Raw genomic sequence first — 16,046 nt, 5'->3', positions numbered from 1 at the left:
GGGTGTTGGGGTGGGGGATGGGAAATGATTGCTATTGGTTACCTGGTTTCTTTTTGGACTTATGAAACTATCTTAAAATAAATTGTGGTGGTGCTCCACAACCCTAAATTAAGAAAAGTATTGAATTGTACACTGTAAATGGGTAAATTGCATAGTGTGTAAATTATTTCTCAATAAAGTTGTTAAAAATAAGGTTGGTCCAAAGGCTGGCCTCACCATGACACAGGTGCAGAAACTGAGAGTAAGGGTTTATTTTGTAGCCATTTGACAGTTATTTCATATATGTTGAATATAGTAAGAAAAATCCACCTGTGTTTTTTTCCATGTTTACCTTGTAAAATTTCATTTTATAAATATTACTTTTTTATTATATATTATTAAAAATCTGTCTTCCGTAGACTGGGGAAAAACCTCAACTTGGATTGAGGAACACTGACCTAAGGGACCCATCGGTTGTCCCAATTTCTCAATGTGGAACTACAATGCCCAGAATTCCTCGTGAATGCGTAAGCGACGTCCATTCCCTAGGCCTCGCCGCTACGTCCTCTGGGGCATGTAGTATGTGCCTTCCGCTGAGCACGCTGCGCCCTCCCGGCATTTTTTCTTGGTTTGGGAACTGGCACCGTCAGAGGAGAGGTGATGTTTCTCGAGGAAAACTATGTGATGTGGGATGACGTGGGCGGGAATTACACAATCAAACCTGTTGCGTTTTCTTGTTGGGGACCAGAAATAGCCTTGGCTTCTAAGCCATTGTAACCAGCTTTCCCCAGGATCCTCCAGAAAAGTTGTCGGTTAAGGGACGAACTTAACCTGCAAATCAGGGCTGGGTAGCTGCGGCAGGTTTTCTTCCACTCAGCACGTTTTCGGGCCCGAGATGCAGGCTTCGGCTGAGAACAGAGGCCTCCTTCCGGGTACTGGATTTTCCAGTGCTCGGAGGAGGTCATGGGTGAGCCCACTCCTAGGTGGGGATGCGGAAGATCACTTTCATTCGTTCGGTGCTACCGTGAGCCCGGCTTGGAGGATGCTTGTCATTTGCACGGGGTGTCACTGTTTACCCTACCCTCATCGTCCTAAGGCCTCTCCTTTTGTTAAGTGACTTCCCAAGGTCATTTATCTGGGAGCAGAACTGGGGACGTGACACCTTGATATTCTAATCCTTGAGCTGCTTCCATTTTCAGTTGTGGGTAGGCGGGAGAATCTTGAAGATACCTTTGCTTTGTACAGATTTTTGTGTGTTTGTGTATGACCTAGGTTGACACGCCCAGGATGTTGTACTGATCGCCACAAAATACCAATACTATCTTGTTTTTGTTTTTCCGTATGAACAGACAACATAGCCATAGACAAAACTCTGAGACAATCTTTAAGTATTGGTTTGTTGATGTAAGGAGGTGTTCCGAGTTGCCAAGTTGAAAGAATCGAAAAAACGGAGTGATTGTCTCAGCTTCACAAGTACTAGAGTAGATTTTTTTTTAACCTTTTTGAAAATAGCTTTCCTTATCTGTAAAATGCAAATGATAATATCTACCTGACAAGTTAATTGAGAAATTTTAATGGGATGATATATTTTAAGTCCTTTGTGAAATGTTGCAAAAATGTTAAGATTCTATGATTTTAATCCCAGCTTTTCTAAATGTTGTTTCTCAATTAAAAATATAAACATCTATAGTATATTTCTAAAACAAATTATCCTTTTCATAATTATCTTTGGTTCTTATATTGCTTCAACATTGTCTTGATACATTACTTGATTTCTTATTTCCTGACTGGAGCTTTAATTCTCTTGCTTTTTGGTTCAAAGTGATCTAAGGTCAGTAGGGACGAAACCCTTTCAGTTCTTTTAGAGTTTCAGAGGAAAGGAGCCCTTATCCTGAAAGTAAATATATCAGAGACTATCCTCCAAAAAAAAAATTTTTTTTTATAGGTCTGGTGCGCCTGGGTGGCTCAGTTGGCTGAGCTGTGTACTTCAGCTCAGGTCATGATCTCATGGTTTGTGAGTACCAGCCCTGCATCAGGCTCTCTGCTGTCAGTGCAGAGCCCGCTTGGGATTCAGATCTTCTGTGTCTTCCTCTCTCTGTCCCTCCCCTGCTCACGCTGTCTTTCTCAAAGATGAATAAATATTTAAAATAAATAAATAAAATAAAATTTTATAGCTCTGAATTAATGGCTGTTTCTTGTAAAAACATTGGAGGTGACATATTTATTTATTCCAAACAATTTGAGTCTTTTATTTATTTTTAAATGCTTATTTATTTTTAAGGGTGGGCAGAGAGAGAGGGAGACTGGATCCAAAGTAGGCTCTACACTGACAACGCGAAACTCAAACCTATGAATCCTGAGATCATGACCTGAAGCCAAAGTTGACCACTCAACCAACTGGGCCACCCAGGCACCCTGAATCTTTTATTTAAATAGATGGTTCTGAGTGTACGATTTTTTTCTCTTCTGCTTTTATGGTCGAATTTGAAAACTATATATATGTTCACATTTAACAAACATTTTTAAAAGGGAGTGCAGAGAGAAACCCCTTTTCCTAGACACTTAATTTTGGAACAAATCCTGCAGTTTGCTTCAGACTAGGAACAAAATCTTAACTAGAGTTAATGCAGAAAAAGCTTGTTATTTTAATTTAAATTTAGAAACTAATTTGGTATTAATCCATGTCAAACCAATCATTTTACAGAAGCTGCATTTTGAAATGGGATTTGGAGTTATCCTAATGGAAGCAAAATACGTGAAGGAAAAATAGTTCCCTTTTTACCAGGATATTACACCTGACTACTTGTTGCAAATGGTTTTCCTACCTAAGAAAACTTGTGACGGAAATGAAAAAATACCTTTTCTTAAAAGACTTATTGTTTGTAAATATGCTTCGTCTAAGAGCTGTTTGTCCATTCGCCTGGAGAGTGTTTCAGTTTCAATCCTGCAGTTGTAAACCACTAATTAGCGAGATGATTAAGTGTACAGATGAAGAGCAAATCTTTGGTCTTATTCGAAACAACAAAGCCATGCTTTCAGAAAAGCAAGTGGAATGTGCATTTAATGTACTTTGTCAGTTTCAAAAGCAGAAGACCAGCTTTTTAAAAAATGTTGAGTGTATCAGAGATCATCCCCAGTTTCTTACTCTTCATAATTTAGCTACCAATCAAATGGAATGCATGAATGATGATACCCTGGTGAATGTGTTGTACCTCACGCAACAGTAAGTAATGTACTTTTAGATTTTATAGAAATAATTATAGTTTACTTTTATATTTCAATTTTCTAAAAATCTCTTTAAAATTAAAAACAATGTGTTTGTTTTCTCTGAAAATAGTATTCCTGATTGTATGGTATTTTAAAGATGTTTAGAGGATATTCTTTGTGGTAATCATATATATCAAATGTCCTGTTGTGAAACCTATGTATATACAATTTTTATTTGTTAGTCATAACTCAGTAAAGGTGGGAAAACATTAAAAAAATTTTTTTACATTGCTTGCAAAGGACTCTAGCCTTCAAAAGAACTGGTTTTTCTTAGTAAAATATTCAGCAGGTATGTAAGAGAAAACACACACACACAAACACACACACAGAAGTTGTAATTAGTCTGTTTCTTTGTCTCATTCATGGAAAAACAGCAGTTTTCTCACATGATTGGCCAACCTGTGAGGGCTATCAGTAGCGATAGATGTCAGCATTGCACAAAAGAGAGATACAGTTGTTTTGATTAGGGAGACATCATATACAGGAAAGGGGCTTATGGCTTTACCTATTTGGGGGAGTGGCGTTAGACTAGAAAAAGAGTAGCTTTCCTTTTTTGTTTGTCTTGCTGTGGTTGCCAAGTTTTTCCTGTGAGGTACATGAAGAGAATATGTAATGATGATGGGCATCATTTACTTTCTCAATAGTCATGTTGGCTTGAAATGATGAATAGGATAAAATTCAACAAGTCTTTACTGCAGGACTCTTCAGAGGTTTTAATATATTAATGCATATCATAAATCTCTGAGTGAGGGCAGTTTCCAAACGCACTTAACCACAAAACATTGTGTTAAACACCTCACAAGACTCATGTCTATTAGGCAGATGGAGGAATGCTGCTTGGTGATGATTTGCCTAAAAACTATATTTCTGTGTTTTCCTCCTAAGTCATATTTTATTAATGAAAGGATTTCAAGAGTAAAATATAACTTTGTCTTCAGGTTTTAAAAACAGTATGTGGTTCAGTTTTGCTTCATGACTCAACCTGAAAGTCTCTTGATTTTTGGGAAAGAAACTAATATAGCGTAATGTTATAAAGATGTTGAAATTGGTTAAAAAGATATTTTTATATCTATAATATATAGTATATGTGGTTTAGTTATATAGAAAGTATTCATTGTTAATGAAGATCTACTGGAGGAGGAACTCATATGCTCTGATGGTACAATGTGTATCAAGAACTATAAAAATACCCTTGGATCCAATCATTTTGCTTCTAAAATTTATCTCTAAGAAAATAATCTGGGATATGAATGGATAAAGATGTGGTATACACACACACACACACACACACACACACACACACTGGAGTATTACTCAGCAATCAAAAAGAATGAAATCTTGCCATTTGCAACTACGTGGATGGAACTAGAGGGTATTATGCTAAGAGAAATTAGTCAGAGAAAGACGAATATCATATGACTTCACTCACGTGTGGAATTTAAGATACTAAACTGATGAACGTAAGGGAAGGGAAGCAAAGATAATATAGAAACGAGGGAGACAAAACATAAGAGAGTCTTAAATACAGGAACAAACTGAGGGTTGCTGGAGAGGTTGGAGGTGTGGGGATGGGCTAAATGGGTAAAGGGCATTATGAAAGACATTTGTTAGGATGAGCATTGGGTGTGATGCATAGGGGATGAATCATTGGAATCTACTCCTGAAATCCTTATTGCACTATATGCTAACTAACTTGGATGTAAATAAGTAAGTAAATTATTGCAAAATAAAATCTGGGACACATACTAAGATGATTGTACACTGATATTCATCTCAGCATTATTTATAATATTGAAAAGCTAAAATTCTAATAGTAGGTGAATGTTTAAATGATATGTTCATTTAATGGAATTATATACAATGTTTAAAAATTGTTTTGAACACTATGTAGTGTAAGGGGTAAATGACCACATTATAATATTAATCTCCTGAAAAAAAGGCTATAACAGTGTAAAAGTGGGGCGCTTGGCTGGCTCAGTCAGTGGAGCATGTGACTCTTGATCTTGGGGTTGTGAGTTCGAGCCTCACATTGGGTGTAGAGGTTACTTAAAAATAAAATCTTTTAACAAAATTTTAAAAAAGTGTGAAAAGAATATGTATATTTCATGTGTGTGTAGAAAAGATAACTGGAGCAAAATGCTACAAATTAATGATGGTGGCTATTTATGAGAGACCTATAAATGAGTTTTAGTACTCTATTCAAGCTTTTCTTTATTTTACAAACACTCTCTTATAAAAATATTTTTCTAATCAAAGTAATATATGTTATGTGTGCTTTTAAAATAATATGTATTATTGAATGTTTTATTGTTCAGTAGAAGGCATTAAACAGATAAAAGAATGAGAGAGTCCTGGGATAAAGTTTAGATGTTTATTACATTGTATCAAGAAATCAAAATACTGAAATGGGAATGGACAAGAAATAGGACTGTGTAAGAGTATAATAACTCGAGGTTCACTTTTGCATTATAATTGTTACTTGCATGATTGTTTTAATAATTTAAAAATGTTTATGTATGGAAAACTATTTTCTCTTGATTTTATTGAGGTGTGCTACTGAGGCCCAGAACCCACTGGCTGAAGCCCTATTTCCAGAAGCATGGAGAAGACTGGAAAGGCAAGTACTTTGGGTCATTGTCTAAGATCACAGTTATCCTAGTCAAGGTTAGCTCAGTGAAATCTTGTAGAGAAAGAATAGGGAGCTGCTGCCTAACTATCAAGCTTCACTGAAAAAAAAATTAGTTGAGGGTTTTTTGATTGTGTAAAGGAAAGGAATGAGGAATGTGTGTTTTCCTTAAGAGAAAGAAAGCTTGAATATTTGCTCTTTATTTATTAAAAAAATTTAAAGAAAAAATTTTAATGTTTATTTTTGAGAGAGAGAGAGAGAGAGAAGAAAGAGTGCAAGTGGGGGGAGGGGCAGAGAGAATCTGAAGCAGGCTCCAGGCTCCCAGTTGTCAGCATAGAGCCCAATGTAAGGCTCAAACTCACAAACTGCAAGATCATGACCTGAGCTGAAGTTGGACACTTAACCAAGTTACCAGTTCAATTTGCTCTTTAAATTAAGAGTAGAAACAGTGTGCTTTTCTACATGTATAATTAATTAAAATGTAAGTAAGATGGAGTAACAGCTATTTGGCTTTTTGAATCTTCTTTTCTGCAAGATTTTGCTTCAGAAAGAAAAGATTTGGAGCCATGACTGGTTCAGTGGGTAGGGTATGCGACTCTTGATCTTGGAGTCGTGAGTTTGAGCCTATATTCGAGGCAGAGTTTACTTAAAAAGCCTAAGAAAAAAAAGAAAGGAAAGATTCTCTGAGTGATAAGCTGCCTATAAAAACCTAGAAATTCAGGACCCATAAAAGGAGAGAAAAGAAGGCACCAGTTTAGTAGAAAGGAAAACTATTCAATATTGTTTAGCAGCATTTGTAGGTACTTGCCTATCACTTCTTCTTTATTGAGAGACAATGAACATAACTTGTAGGTGACTTAGAAGCTTTTAAGTTCACTGCTGTGAATATGATCAGTTTAGACTTTTTCTGTACTTTACACAGCTATATTTGTAGCATGTTGCCATAATCAGTAATCATCTAGAAAAATGTAAAATTTGTTCATAGTATTCTTATGAGAATAGCAAAATCTATTCTATACAAAACCATATTATTTATACTATATAATAATATGTGAGAAACTCCATTTTATAAAAAAGCTGAGATAATAACAGACCTCTTTTTGGAAAATTATTAGCTATTTCTGAAAATGTTGAACTTTTTAATGTAGGATCAGCATAGCCTAGGCCTGTTATTAGTGGAGTAAAAAAAATGTTAGTGAAGAAAGGGAAAATCAAAGGGGAAAAGAGAAAGGAGGTTTAAAAACTATAGAACAGAGAGATGGTTCAAGATGGTGGCATTAGAAAACCCTCCTCACTCTACCAAAGACACACCAAATCTACAACTACATATAGAACATTTGCCTCTGAAAAAGACCTGGAGACCAGCTGAACAACTCCACAACAAAGATGGAAAGGCCACATTGAGACAGGTGGGAGGGGCAGAGACTTGGTCTCACTCAGAACCCCACTGCTGACTCAGTGACCCACAAGAGGGAGAGATCTAACAAATATGGAGCATATTCCTGAGGAGTGAGGGGTTTGAGCCTCACATCAGGAACCCTAACTCTTGGGACCTGTACCAGAAATAAGAGCTCACAAATGTCTGGCTTTGAAAACCAATGGGGCTTACATCAAGGAGACCCCAGGATTATAGGAAACTGGGACTCACTCTTAAAGTGCTCACATACAGACTTACTTGTCCTGGGACCCAGCACAAAAGTAGCAGGTTGGAAATGCCTAGGCCATGGGTGAAGGAGATTCACTGGATAAGCTTAAAGTGTCTGCCAGAGGGACAGAGGTCTATTGGAACTCTCTTTGGGTAAAGGCATTGGTGCGTACCATTTTGCACTCTTTCTACCTTGCTAGCACCAGCACTAGCAGGTGCCACTTTAGCACTTTCCTTCAGCCTTGTAAAAGCTGTTTGCCCTGCCTCTGTGTTCTTCTCTGGCTCTGCTCCACCAAACTTGTTGGGCCACGTGCCCTGGCGCTCTGCTCCCCACAGACCCGCAATGCTAAAACTGGTAGGCAGCTCTCTTTGCCTTGGCCTGGTCTCTTCCTTGACCCCAGCAAAGCTGGCAGGGTGTATGCAGTCCATAGTGGGAATGCTTTGAACACCTCCCTCTTGTAGCCAGCTGTGTTTGTGTTTCTGGGACCCATGGAACTGAAATAATCAGAGAGTTCTTGGCAGGCGAAAACCCGCGTAACAGACTGAAATACCCGTCTTCCTGTGTCTGCTCTACCAAAACTGAAGAGATGGCTCTTTTGCCTGATGCATAGATAGGAACAAACATTGAAAGTTAAGGAAAAATGAGGAAACAAAGGAATATGTTCCAAATGAAAGAAGAAGATAAAACCCCTGAAAAAAACCTTAATGGAACAGAGATAATGGGGTGTCTGGGTAGCTCAGTCAGTTAAGTGTCTGACTTTGGCTCAGATCATGATCTCACGGTTCAGTTCGTGAGTTCATGCTCTGCATGTACTGACAGCTTGGAGCCTGGAGCCTGCTTTGAATTCTGTGTCACTGTCTGTCTCTGCTCCCCCCTGCTTGTGCTCTGTCTCTGTCTCTGTCACTCAAAAATAAATAAATGTTAAAAAAAAAAAAAAAAAACACACACAAGAAACAGAGATAAGTAACTTACCTGGTAAAGAATTCAAAGTAATGGTTATAAAAATGCTCACTGATCTCAGGAGAAGAATGTATAAACACAGAACTTCAACAAAGAGATAGAAAACCTAAGAAAGTACATGGAACTGAAGAACATAAAAACTTAAAGTTGTACTATAGGGGTTCGATAGCGGACTAGATGGAGCAGAAGAAAGGATTGGTGACTTGGACCAGGGAAGTAGAAGTCATTCAAACAGAGCAGCAAGAAAAATAAAAAGATAACTTGAGGGGCCTATGAGACAACATCAAATGGAACAATGCTCATGTAATAGGTGTCCCATAAGGAGAAGAGAGAGAGAAAGGGATAAAAAACTTATTTGAAAAAATTATGGCTGAAAACTTCACTAACCTGAGGAAAGTAACAGACATTCAGATCTAGGAAGCCCAGAGAGTTTCAAATAAGATGAACACAAAGAGATTCACACCAAGACACATTATAATGAAAATGTCAAAAGTTAAAGAGAGAATCTTAAAAGCAGATTCTCATAACAAGCAGAAGAAAAATAGCTTGTTATGTATAAGGGACTCCCTGACCCCCAGAATGTCATCAAGTTTTTCAGCAGAAAATTTGCAGGCCCAAAGGGAGTGGCATGATATATATGAAGTGCTGAAAGCAAAAAACTTCCAACCAAGAATACTCTACCTGACAAAATTATCATTCAGAATTGAAGGAGAGAAAGAGTTTTCCAGATAAGCAAAAACTGAAGAAGTTTCACCTCTACTAAACTGGACTTCTAAGACACATTAAAGGGACTACTTTAAGCTGAAGAAAAAGGCCAACTATTAACAAGAAAACATGAAAGTAAGTGTCTCTCTGGCAAAGATAAGTATATATTAAGGGTAGTGGACTAATTACTTATTTTAGTATGAAGGTTAAAAGGCAAAAGTAGTAAAAATAAGTATAACTACAACACTTAATTAAGGGATATACAAAATAAAAATATGTAAAATGTGGCATCAAAAACGTAAAATGTGGGAAGGGGAATGAAAATAGTTTTAGAATACATTCAAACATAACTTGCTATCAACTTAAAATAAACTGGTATGTGCACAGGCTGATATATGTAAGCCTCAGGGAAAACACAAAGCAAAAACCTATGGTATATATACAAAAAATCATGAGAATGGAATCTAAACATAACACTAAAGAAAGGCATCAAACTACAAGGGAAGAGAGCAAGAGGACAAAGGAGCAGAGAAGAACTACAAAACAACCAGGAAACAGTTAACAAAATGACAATGAATACGTACCCATCTATAAGTACTTTAAACATAAATGGACCAACACCCACTTCTGGCTCTATGGCTTCAGCATGGTTGCTTTAGGTGTGTGGAGGCTACACAACAGCATGGTGGATTGGGCGGGCAGCCAGTGGTGACTCCAGTGAGTGCTGATCTGGGGGGAACTGGGGAACCAGAAGCTTGGCTGAATCCTCATAGGACTGTTTTTCTCCACCTGGACAGAGCCTGGCTGCCAACCCCTCTGGCTTGGACCCCTTACAGAGTTCCCAGACTGATCTTACACATATGGCCTCCAAAGAAAGGCCAGCTCTGAAAGAAAGCCCAAAGGGAGAAGTTTGCAAGATGAATTGTACTGCTGTCATAGAAAATGGATGCTGGATTACAGGCATGGCAGCCGAGGCAGCAGGAGAAGTTGCAGGAAGAAGAAAGGAGGCAGAAAAATGCTCTTAAACCCAAACGGGCTCTACAGTAGAATCCACTACTAAGTCAATAAGTAGCAATTACCGTTTCCCTTCACTAGCCTCTCTCTGGCTTTCTTGTGTTCTTTTTTTTTTTTTTTTTTTTTTTGTAATGTTTATTTATTTTTGATAGAGGGAAAGCACGAGCAGGGGAGGGGCAGAGAGAGAGGCAGACAGAGGATCTGAAGCAGGCTCTATGTTGTGGGGCTCAAACTCATGAACCATAAGATCATGGCCTGATATGGCTTTCTTTTCTATCATCCATATGCCTCATCCTAGCCAGAAGAGAGCCTTTATGTTCCCCATCTGTCTTCCGAGCATAAGAGCTTGGATACGAGGAAGAATGGGTTGTCAGATCACTGCCTTGAGAGGTTGTCTCAGTCCCCTCATCCCTGGCTCCATTCCAGTTCAGCAGGATCTTGCTCTGAGATATGTACCCCTTTTGCAGACCATAGGACTGGCCCAACTATGAACTGTAGATGCTCTGAGAAAATGAAAAAGGGGCAACAGTTTTCCTGGTCTTAGCTGGCATTCAAGCCTTAACAGCCCATATACAGCTCAGGCTGTGTGCCAGAATTCATTTCATAAATGTTTTGATGAAAAGGGCACCCCCCCCCCGCCATGGACTAAATTCTTCAATCAAAAGATATAGAATGGATGAATGGATAAAAAAGCAAGACCCTTGTATATACTGCCTATAAAAGACTCACCTTAGATGTAATGACACAGGCTGAAAGTGAAGAGATGGAAAAAGATGTTTCATATGAATGGAAACCAAAAGTAAGCTGGGTAGCTATACTTATATCAGATAAAATAGACTTAAAACACTGTAATAAAAGAAAAAGGTGGGCAATACATAATGATAAAGGGGTCAATCTAGCAGAAAGAGACAACATTTGTAAATATTTATGCACCCAATATAGGAGTACCTAAAAGTATAAAGCAATATTAACAGACCTAAGAGAAATTGACAGCAATACAATGATAGTAAGGGCCTTTAATATCTCTTTTACATGAATGAATAGATCATCCAGACAGAAATAATAAGGAAATATCAGCCTTAAAACACATTAGACCAGATGGATTTAGATATATACAAAACATTTTACTGAAAACCAGCAGAATATACATTCTTCTTAAGTGCATGTGGAACAGTCTCCAGGAGAGATAATATGTTTAGCCACAAAACAAGTCTGAAAAAATTTTAGAAGATTGAAACCCTATCAAGCATCTTTTCAGACCACAATGGTATGACATTGGAAATCAGTCACAAAACCTGGAAAAATTACAAATATGTGGAGATTTGACAACTTGCCACCAGACAACCAACGGACAGTTAAAAAATTAAAAGAAGTTAAAAAATAACCTTGAGACAAATGAAAATGAAAATACAGCTTTCCAAAATCTGTGGGATGTAGCAAAAGCAGTTTTAACAAGGAAGTTCATAGTAATACAGACCTACTTAAAGAAACAAGTAAAATCTTCGGGTGCCTGGATGGCTTAGACAGTTAAGCGTCTGACTCTGGTTTTTGGCTCATGATCTCCCAGTTTGAGTTCAAGCCCCACATCAGGCTCTGCACTGAGGAGCCTGCTGGGGCTTATCTGTTTCCCACTCTCTGGCTCTCTCTCGCTCTCTCTCTCTCTCTCTCTGTTTCTCCCTCTCTCTCTCTTTTTCTCTTAAAAACAAACGAAAATAAACATTTATAAAAATAGAATGAATAAATATAGTTGTACATATTAAAAAAAAGAAACAAGTAAAATCTCAAATAAACAATTTATACTTAAAGGAACTAGAAAACAAAGAGCAAATGAAACCCAAAGTTAGTAGAAGGAAGGCAATAACAAAAGCCAGAGAAGAAATGAATGCAATAGAAACTAAAGAGACAATAGAAAAGATCAATAAAACTAAGAGCTGGTTCTTTGAAAAGATAAACAAAATTGGAAAACCTTTAGCTACAGTTACTAAGGAAAAAAGAAGGCTTAAATAATGGAATCAGATGGAAGAGGGAACATTACAACTGATACTAAAATAATGCAAAGACTGTGATAAACAACTGTATACCAACAAATTAGACAACTTAGAAAAAATGGGTAAATTTCTAGAAACAGACAATCGTATATGAGTAAATCATGAAGAAATAGAAAATCTGAGTAGACCAATTACTAGCAAGGAGATTGAGTCAGTAATCAAAAAATTCCCAACAAATAGAAGTCCAGGACCAAACAGCTTTAATGGTGAATTCTAGCAAATATTCAAAGAAGATTTAATACCTATTTTTCTCAAACTTTCTCAAAAAATTGAAGAGGAGGGAACACTTCCAAACTCATCTTACAAGCCCAGCATTGCTCTGATACCAAAATCAGACAAGGGCACCATAAAAAAAGAAAATTACACGTCAGTATGAACATAGATGTAAACATCCTCAACAAAATATTAGCAAACCGAAAGTCAATAATACATTAAAAAGGTCATCTGCTGTGGTCAAATGGGATTTATTCCAAGGATGCAAAGATGGTCAACATCTGCAAATCAATGTGATACTCCACATTAACAAAATGGAGGATAAAAATTATATGATCATCTCAGTAAATGTAGGAAAAGCATTTGGCAGAATTCAGCATTGATTTATGATAAAAATACTCTCAACAAAGCAAATATAGAGGGAATGTCCCTCATAATAAAGGCCATAAATTATATTCCTACAGCTAAGACCATACTCTATGATAGAAAGCTGAAAAATTTCCCCCTAAGATTATGGGTAAGACAAAGATGTCCACCCTTATCACTTTTATTCAATGCACTATTGAAAGTTCTAGTCAGAGCAATTGGGCAAGAAAAAGAAATAAAATGCCTCCAAATTGGAAAGGAAGAAGTAAAGCTGTCACCATTTACAGATGACATGATTTTGTATAAAGAAAACCCAAAAGATGCTACCAAGTGAGAAGTAATAAATTGAGTAAAGTTATAGGATACAAAGTCAATACATAAAATATCTGTTGCACTTTTGTACACTAACAACAAACTATTAGAAGACAAAATTAAAACCAAGAGTTGGTTTTTTGAAAAAATAAACAAAATTGACAAGCCTCTAGCCAGACTTATCAAAAAGAAAAGAGAGAGCACCCAAATAGACAAAATTATGAATGAAAATGGACTTATTACAACCAACCCCTCAGAAATACAAGCAATTATCAGGGAATACTATGAAAAATTATATGCCAACAAATTGGACAACTTCAAAGAAATGGACAAATTCCTAAACACACACTCACTACCAAAATTCACACGGGAAGAAATAGAAAACCTGAACAGACCCATAACGAGTGAAGAAATCGAATCAGTGATCAAAAATCTCCCAACAAATAAGAGCCCTGAACCTGATGGCTTCCCTGGGGAATTCTACCAGACATTTAAAACAGAATTAATCCCAATTCTTCTCAAGCTATTCCAAAAAATAGAAATCGAAGGAAAACTCCCAGACTCATTTTATGAAGCCAGCATCACTCTGATTCCCAAGCCAGACAGAGATCCAGCAAAAAAAGAGAACTACAGGCCAATATCCTTGATGAATACGGATGCAAAAATTCTCAACAAGATCCTTGCAAATCGAATCCAGCAGCATATCAAAAGAATCATCCACCAAGATCAAGTGGGATTCATTCCTGGGTTACAGGGCTGGTTCAACATTCGCAAATCAATCAATGTGATACATCATATCAATAAAAGAAAAGATAAAAACCATATGATCCTGTCAATAGATGCAGAAAAAGCATTTGACAAAATACAGCATCCCTTCTTAATAAAGACTCTCGAGAAAGTTGGGATAGAAGGAACCTACTTAAACATCATCAAAGCCATCTATGAGAAGCCTTCAGCTAACATCATCCTCAACGGGGAAAAACTGAGAGCTTTCCCCCTGAGATCAGGAACACGACAGGGATGTCCACTCTCACCACTGTTGTTTAACATAGTGCTGGAAGTCCTAGCATCAGCCATCAGACAACAAAAGGAAATCAAAGGCATCAGAATTGGCAAAGAGGAAGTCAAACTTTCACTCTTCGCAGATGACATGATACTCTACATAGAAAACCCGACAGACTCCACCAGAAGCCTACTAGAACTGATCCAAGAATTCAGCCAAGTTGCAGGGTACAAAATCAACGTACAGAAATCGGTTGCATTTTTATACACCAATAATGAAGCAACAGAAAGAGAAATCAAGAAACTGATCCCATTCACAATTGCACAAAAAACCATAAAATACCTCGGAATAAACCTAACCAAGGATACAAGAGATCTGTATGATGAAAACTATAGAAAACTTATGAAGGAAATTGAAGAAGACACAAAGAAATGGAAAAACATTCCATGCTCATGGATAGGAAGAATAAATATAGTTAAGATGTCATTACTACCTAAAGCACTCTACACATTCAATGCAATTCCAATCAAAATTGCACCAGCATACTTCTCAAAACTAGAACAAACTATCCAAAAATTTGTATGGAACCACAAAAGACCCCGAATAGCCAAAGTAATACTGAAAAATAAAACCAAAACGGGAGGTATCACCATCCCAGACTTCAGCCTCTACTACAAAGCTGTCATCCTCAAGACAGTATGGTATTGGCACAAAAACAGACACATAGACCAATGGAACAGAATTGAGAACTCAGAAGTGGACCCAAAAGTATACAGCCAACTGATCTTTGACAAAGCAGGAAAGAATATCCAATGGAAAAAAGACAGCCTTTTTAACAGATGGTGTTGGGAGAACTGGACAGCAACATGCAGAAGAATGAAACTAGATCATTTTCTCACACCATGCACAAAAATCAACTCAAAATGGATAAAGGACCTGAACGTGAGACAGGAAACTATCAACACCCTAGAGGAGAAAGCAGGAAACAACCTCCTTGACCTCCACCGCAGCAACTTCTTACTTGACACATCCCCAAAAGCAAGGGAATCAAGAGCAAAAATAAACTGTTGGGACCTCATCAAGATTAAAAGCTTCTGCACAGCCAAGGAAACAACCCAGAAAATTAATAGGCAACCAACGGAATGGGAAAAGATAGTTGCAAATGACATATCAGATAAAGGGTTAATATCCAGAATCTATAAGGAACTCACCAAACTACACGCCCGAAAAACAAACAACCCAGTGAAGAAATGGGCAGAAGACATGAACAGACACTTCTCCAAAGAGGACATCCAGATGGCCAACAGACACATGAAACGATGCTCAGCATCCCTCCTCATCAGGGAAATACAAATCAAAACCACACTGAGATACCACCTCACGCCAGTCAGAGTGGCTAAAATGAGCAAATCAGAGAACTCTAGATGCTGGCGAGGATGTGGAGAAACGGGCACCCTCCTACACTGTTGGTGGGAATGTAAACTGGTACAGCCCCTCTGGAAAACAGTGTGGAGGTTCCTCAGGAAACTAACAATAGAACTCCCTTATGACCCAGCAATAGCACTGCTAGGAATTTACCCAAGGGATACAGAAATGCTGAGGCATAGGAGCACATGTACCCCAATGTTCATAGCAGCACTCTCCACAATAGCTAAAACATGGAAAGAGCCTAAGTGTCCATCAACAGATGAATGGATCAAGAAGATGTGGTTTATCTATACCATGGAATACTACATGGCAATGAGAAACAATGAAATCTGGCCATGTGTAGCAACATGGATGGACCTTGAGGGTGTTATGCTGAGCGAAATAAGTCAGGCAGAGAAGGACAAATATCATATGTTTGCACGTATAGGAGGATTAGGAGGAACTTGACGGAGGAACAAGGGGGAGAAGAAGGGCGGAAA

General features: G+C 37.7%; 1 protein-coding gene across 1 annotated transcript in view; it reads left to right on the top strand.

The window, feature by feature from the left end:
* Positions 1 to 562: 562 nt before the first annotated feature.
* Positions 563 to 16,046, top strand: part of FASTKD1 (FAST kinase domains 1) — a 44,519-nt gene continuing 29,035 nt past the window's right edge. Inside the window, exons 1-3 of the mRNA XM_039248832.1 lie at positions 563 to 636; positions 2,684 to 3,202; positions 5,795 to 5,863. Of these exons, the coding sequence (XP_039104763.1) occupies positions 2,826 to 3,202; positions 5,795 to 5,863 (446 nt within the window). The 5' untranslated portion in view covers positions 563 to 636; positions 2,684 to 2,825. The remainder of the gene's footprint in view (positions 637 to 2,683; positions 3,203 to 5,794; positions 5,864 to 16,046) is intronic.

Source organism: Hyaena hyaena, unplaced genomic scaffold (assembly GCF_003009895.1).
Source record: "Hyaena hyaena isolate Hyena2069 unplaced genomic scaffold, ASM300989v1 scaffold_317, whole genome shotgun sequence".
In the NCBI taxonomy this organism is placed as follows: Eukaryota; Metazoa; Chordata; class Mammalia; order Carnivora; family Hyaenidae; genus Hyaena; species Hyaena hyaena.
This window is presented reverse-complemented; position numbering and strand designations above follow the sequence as displayed.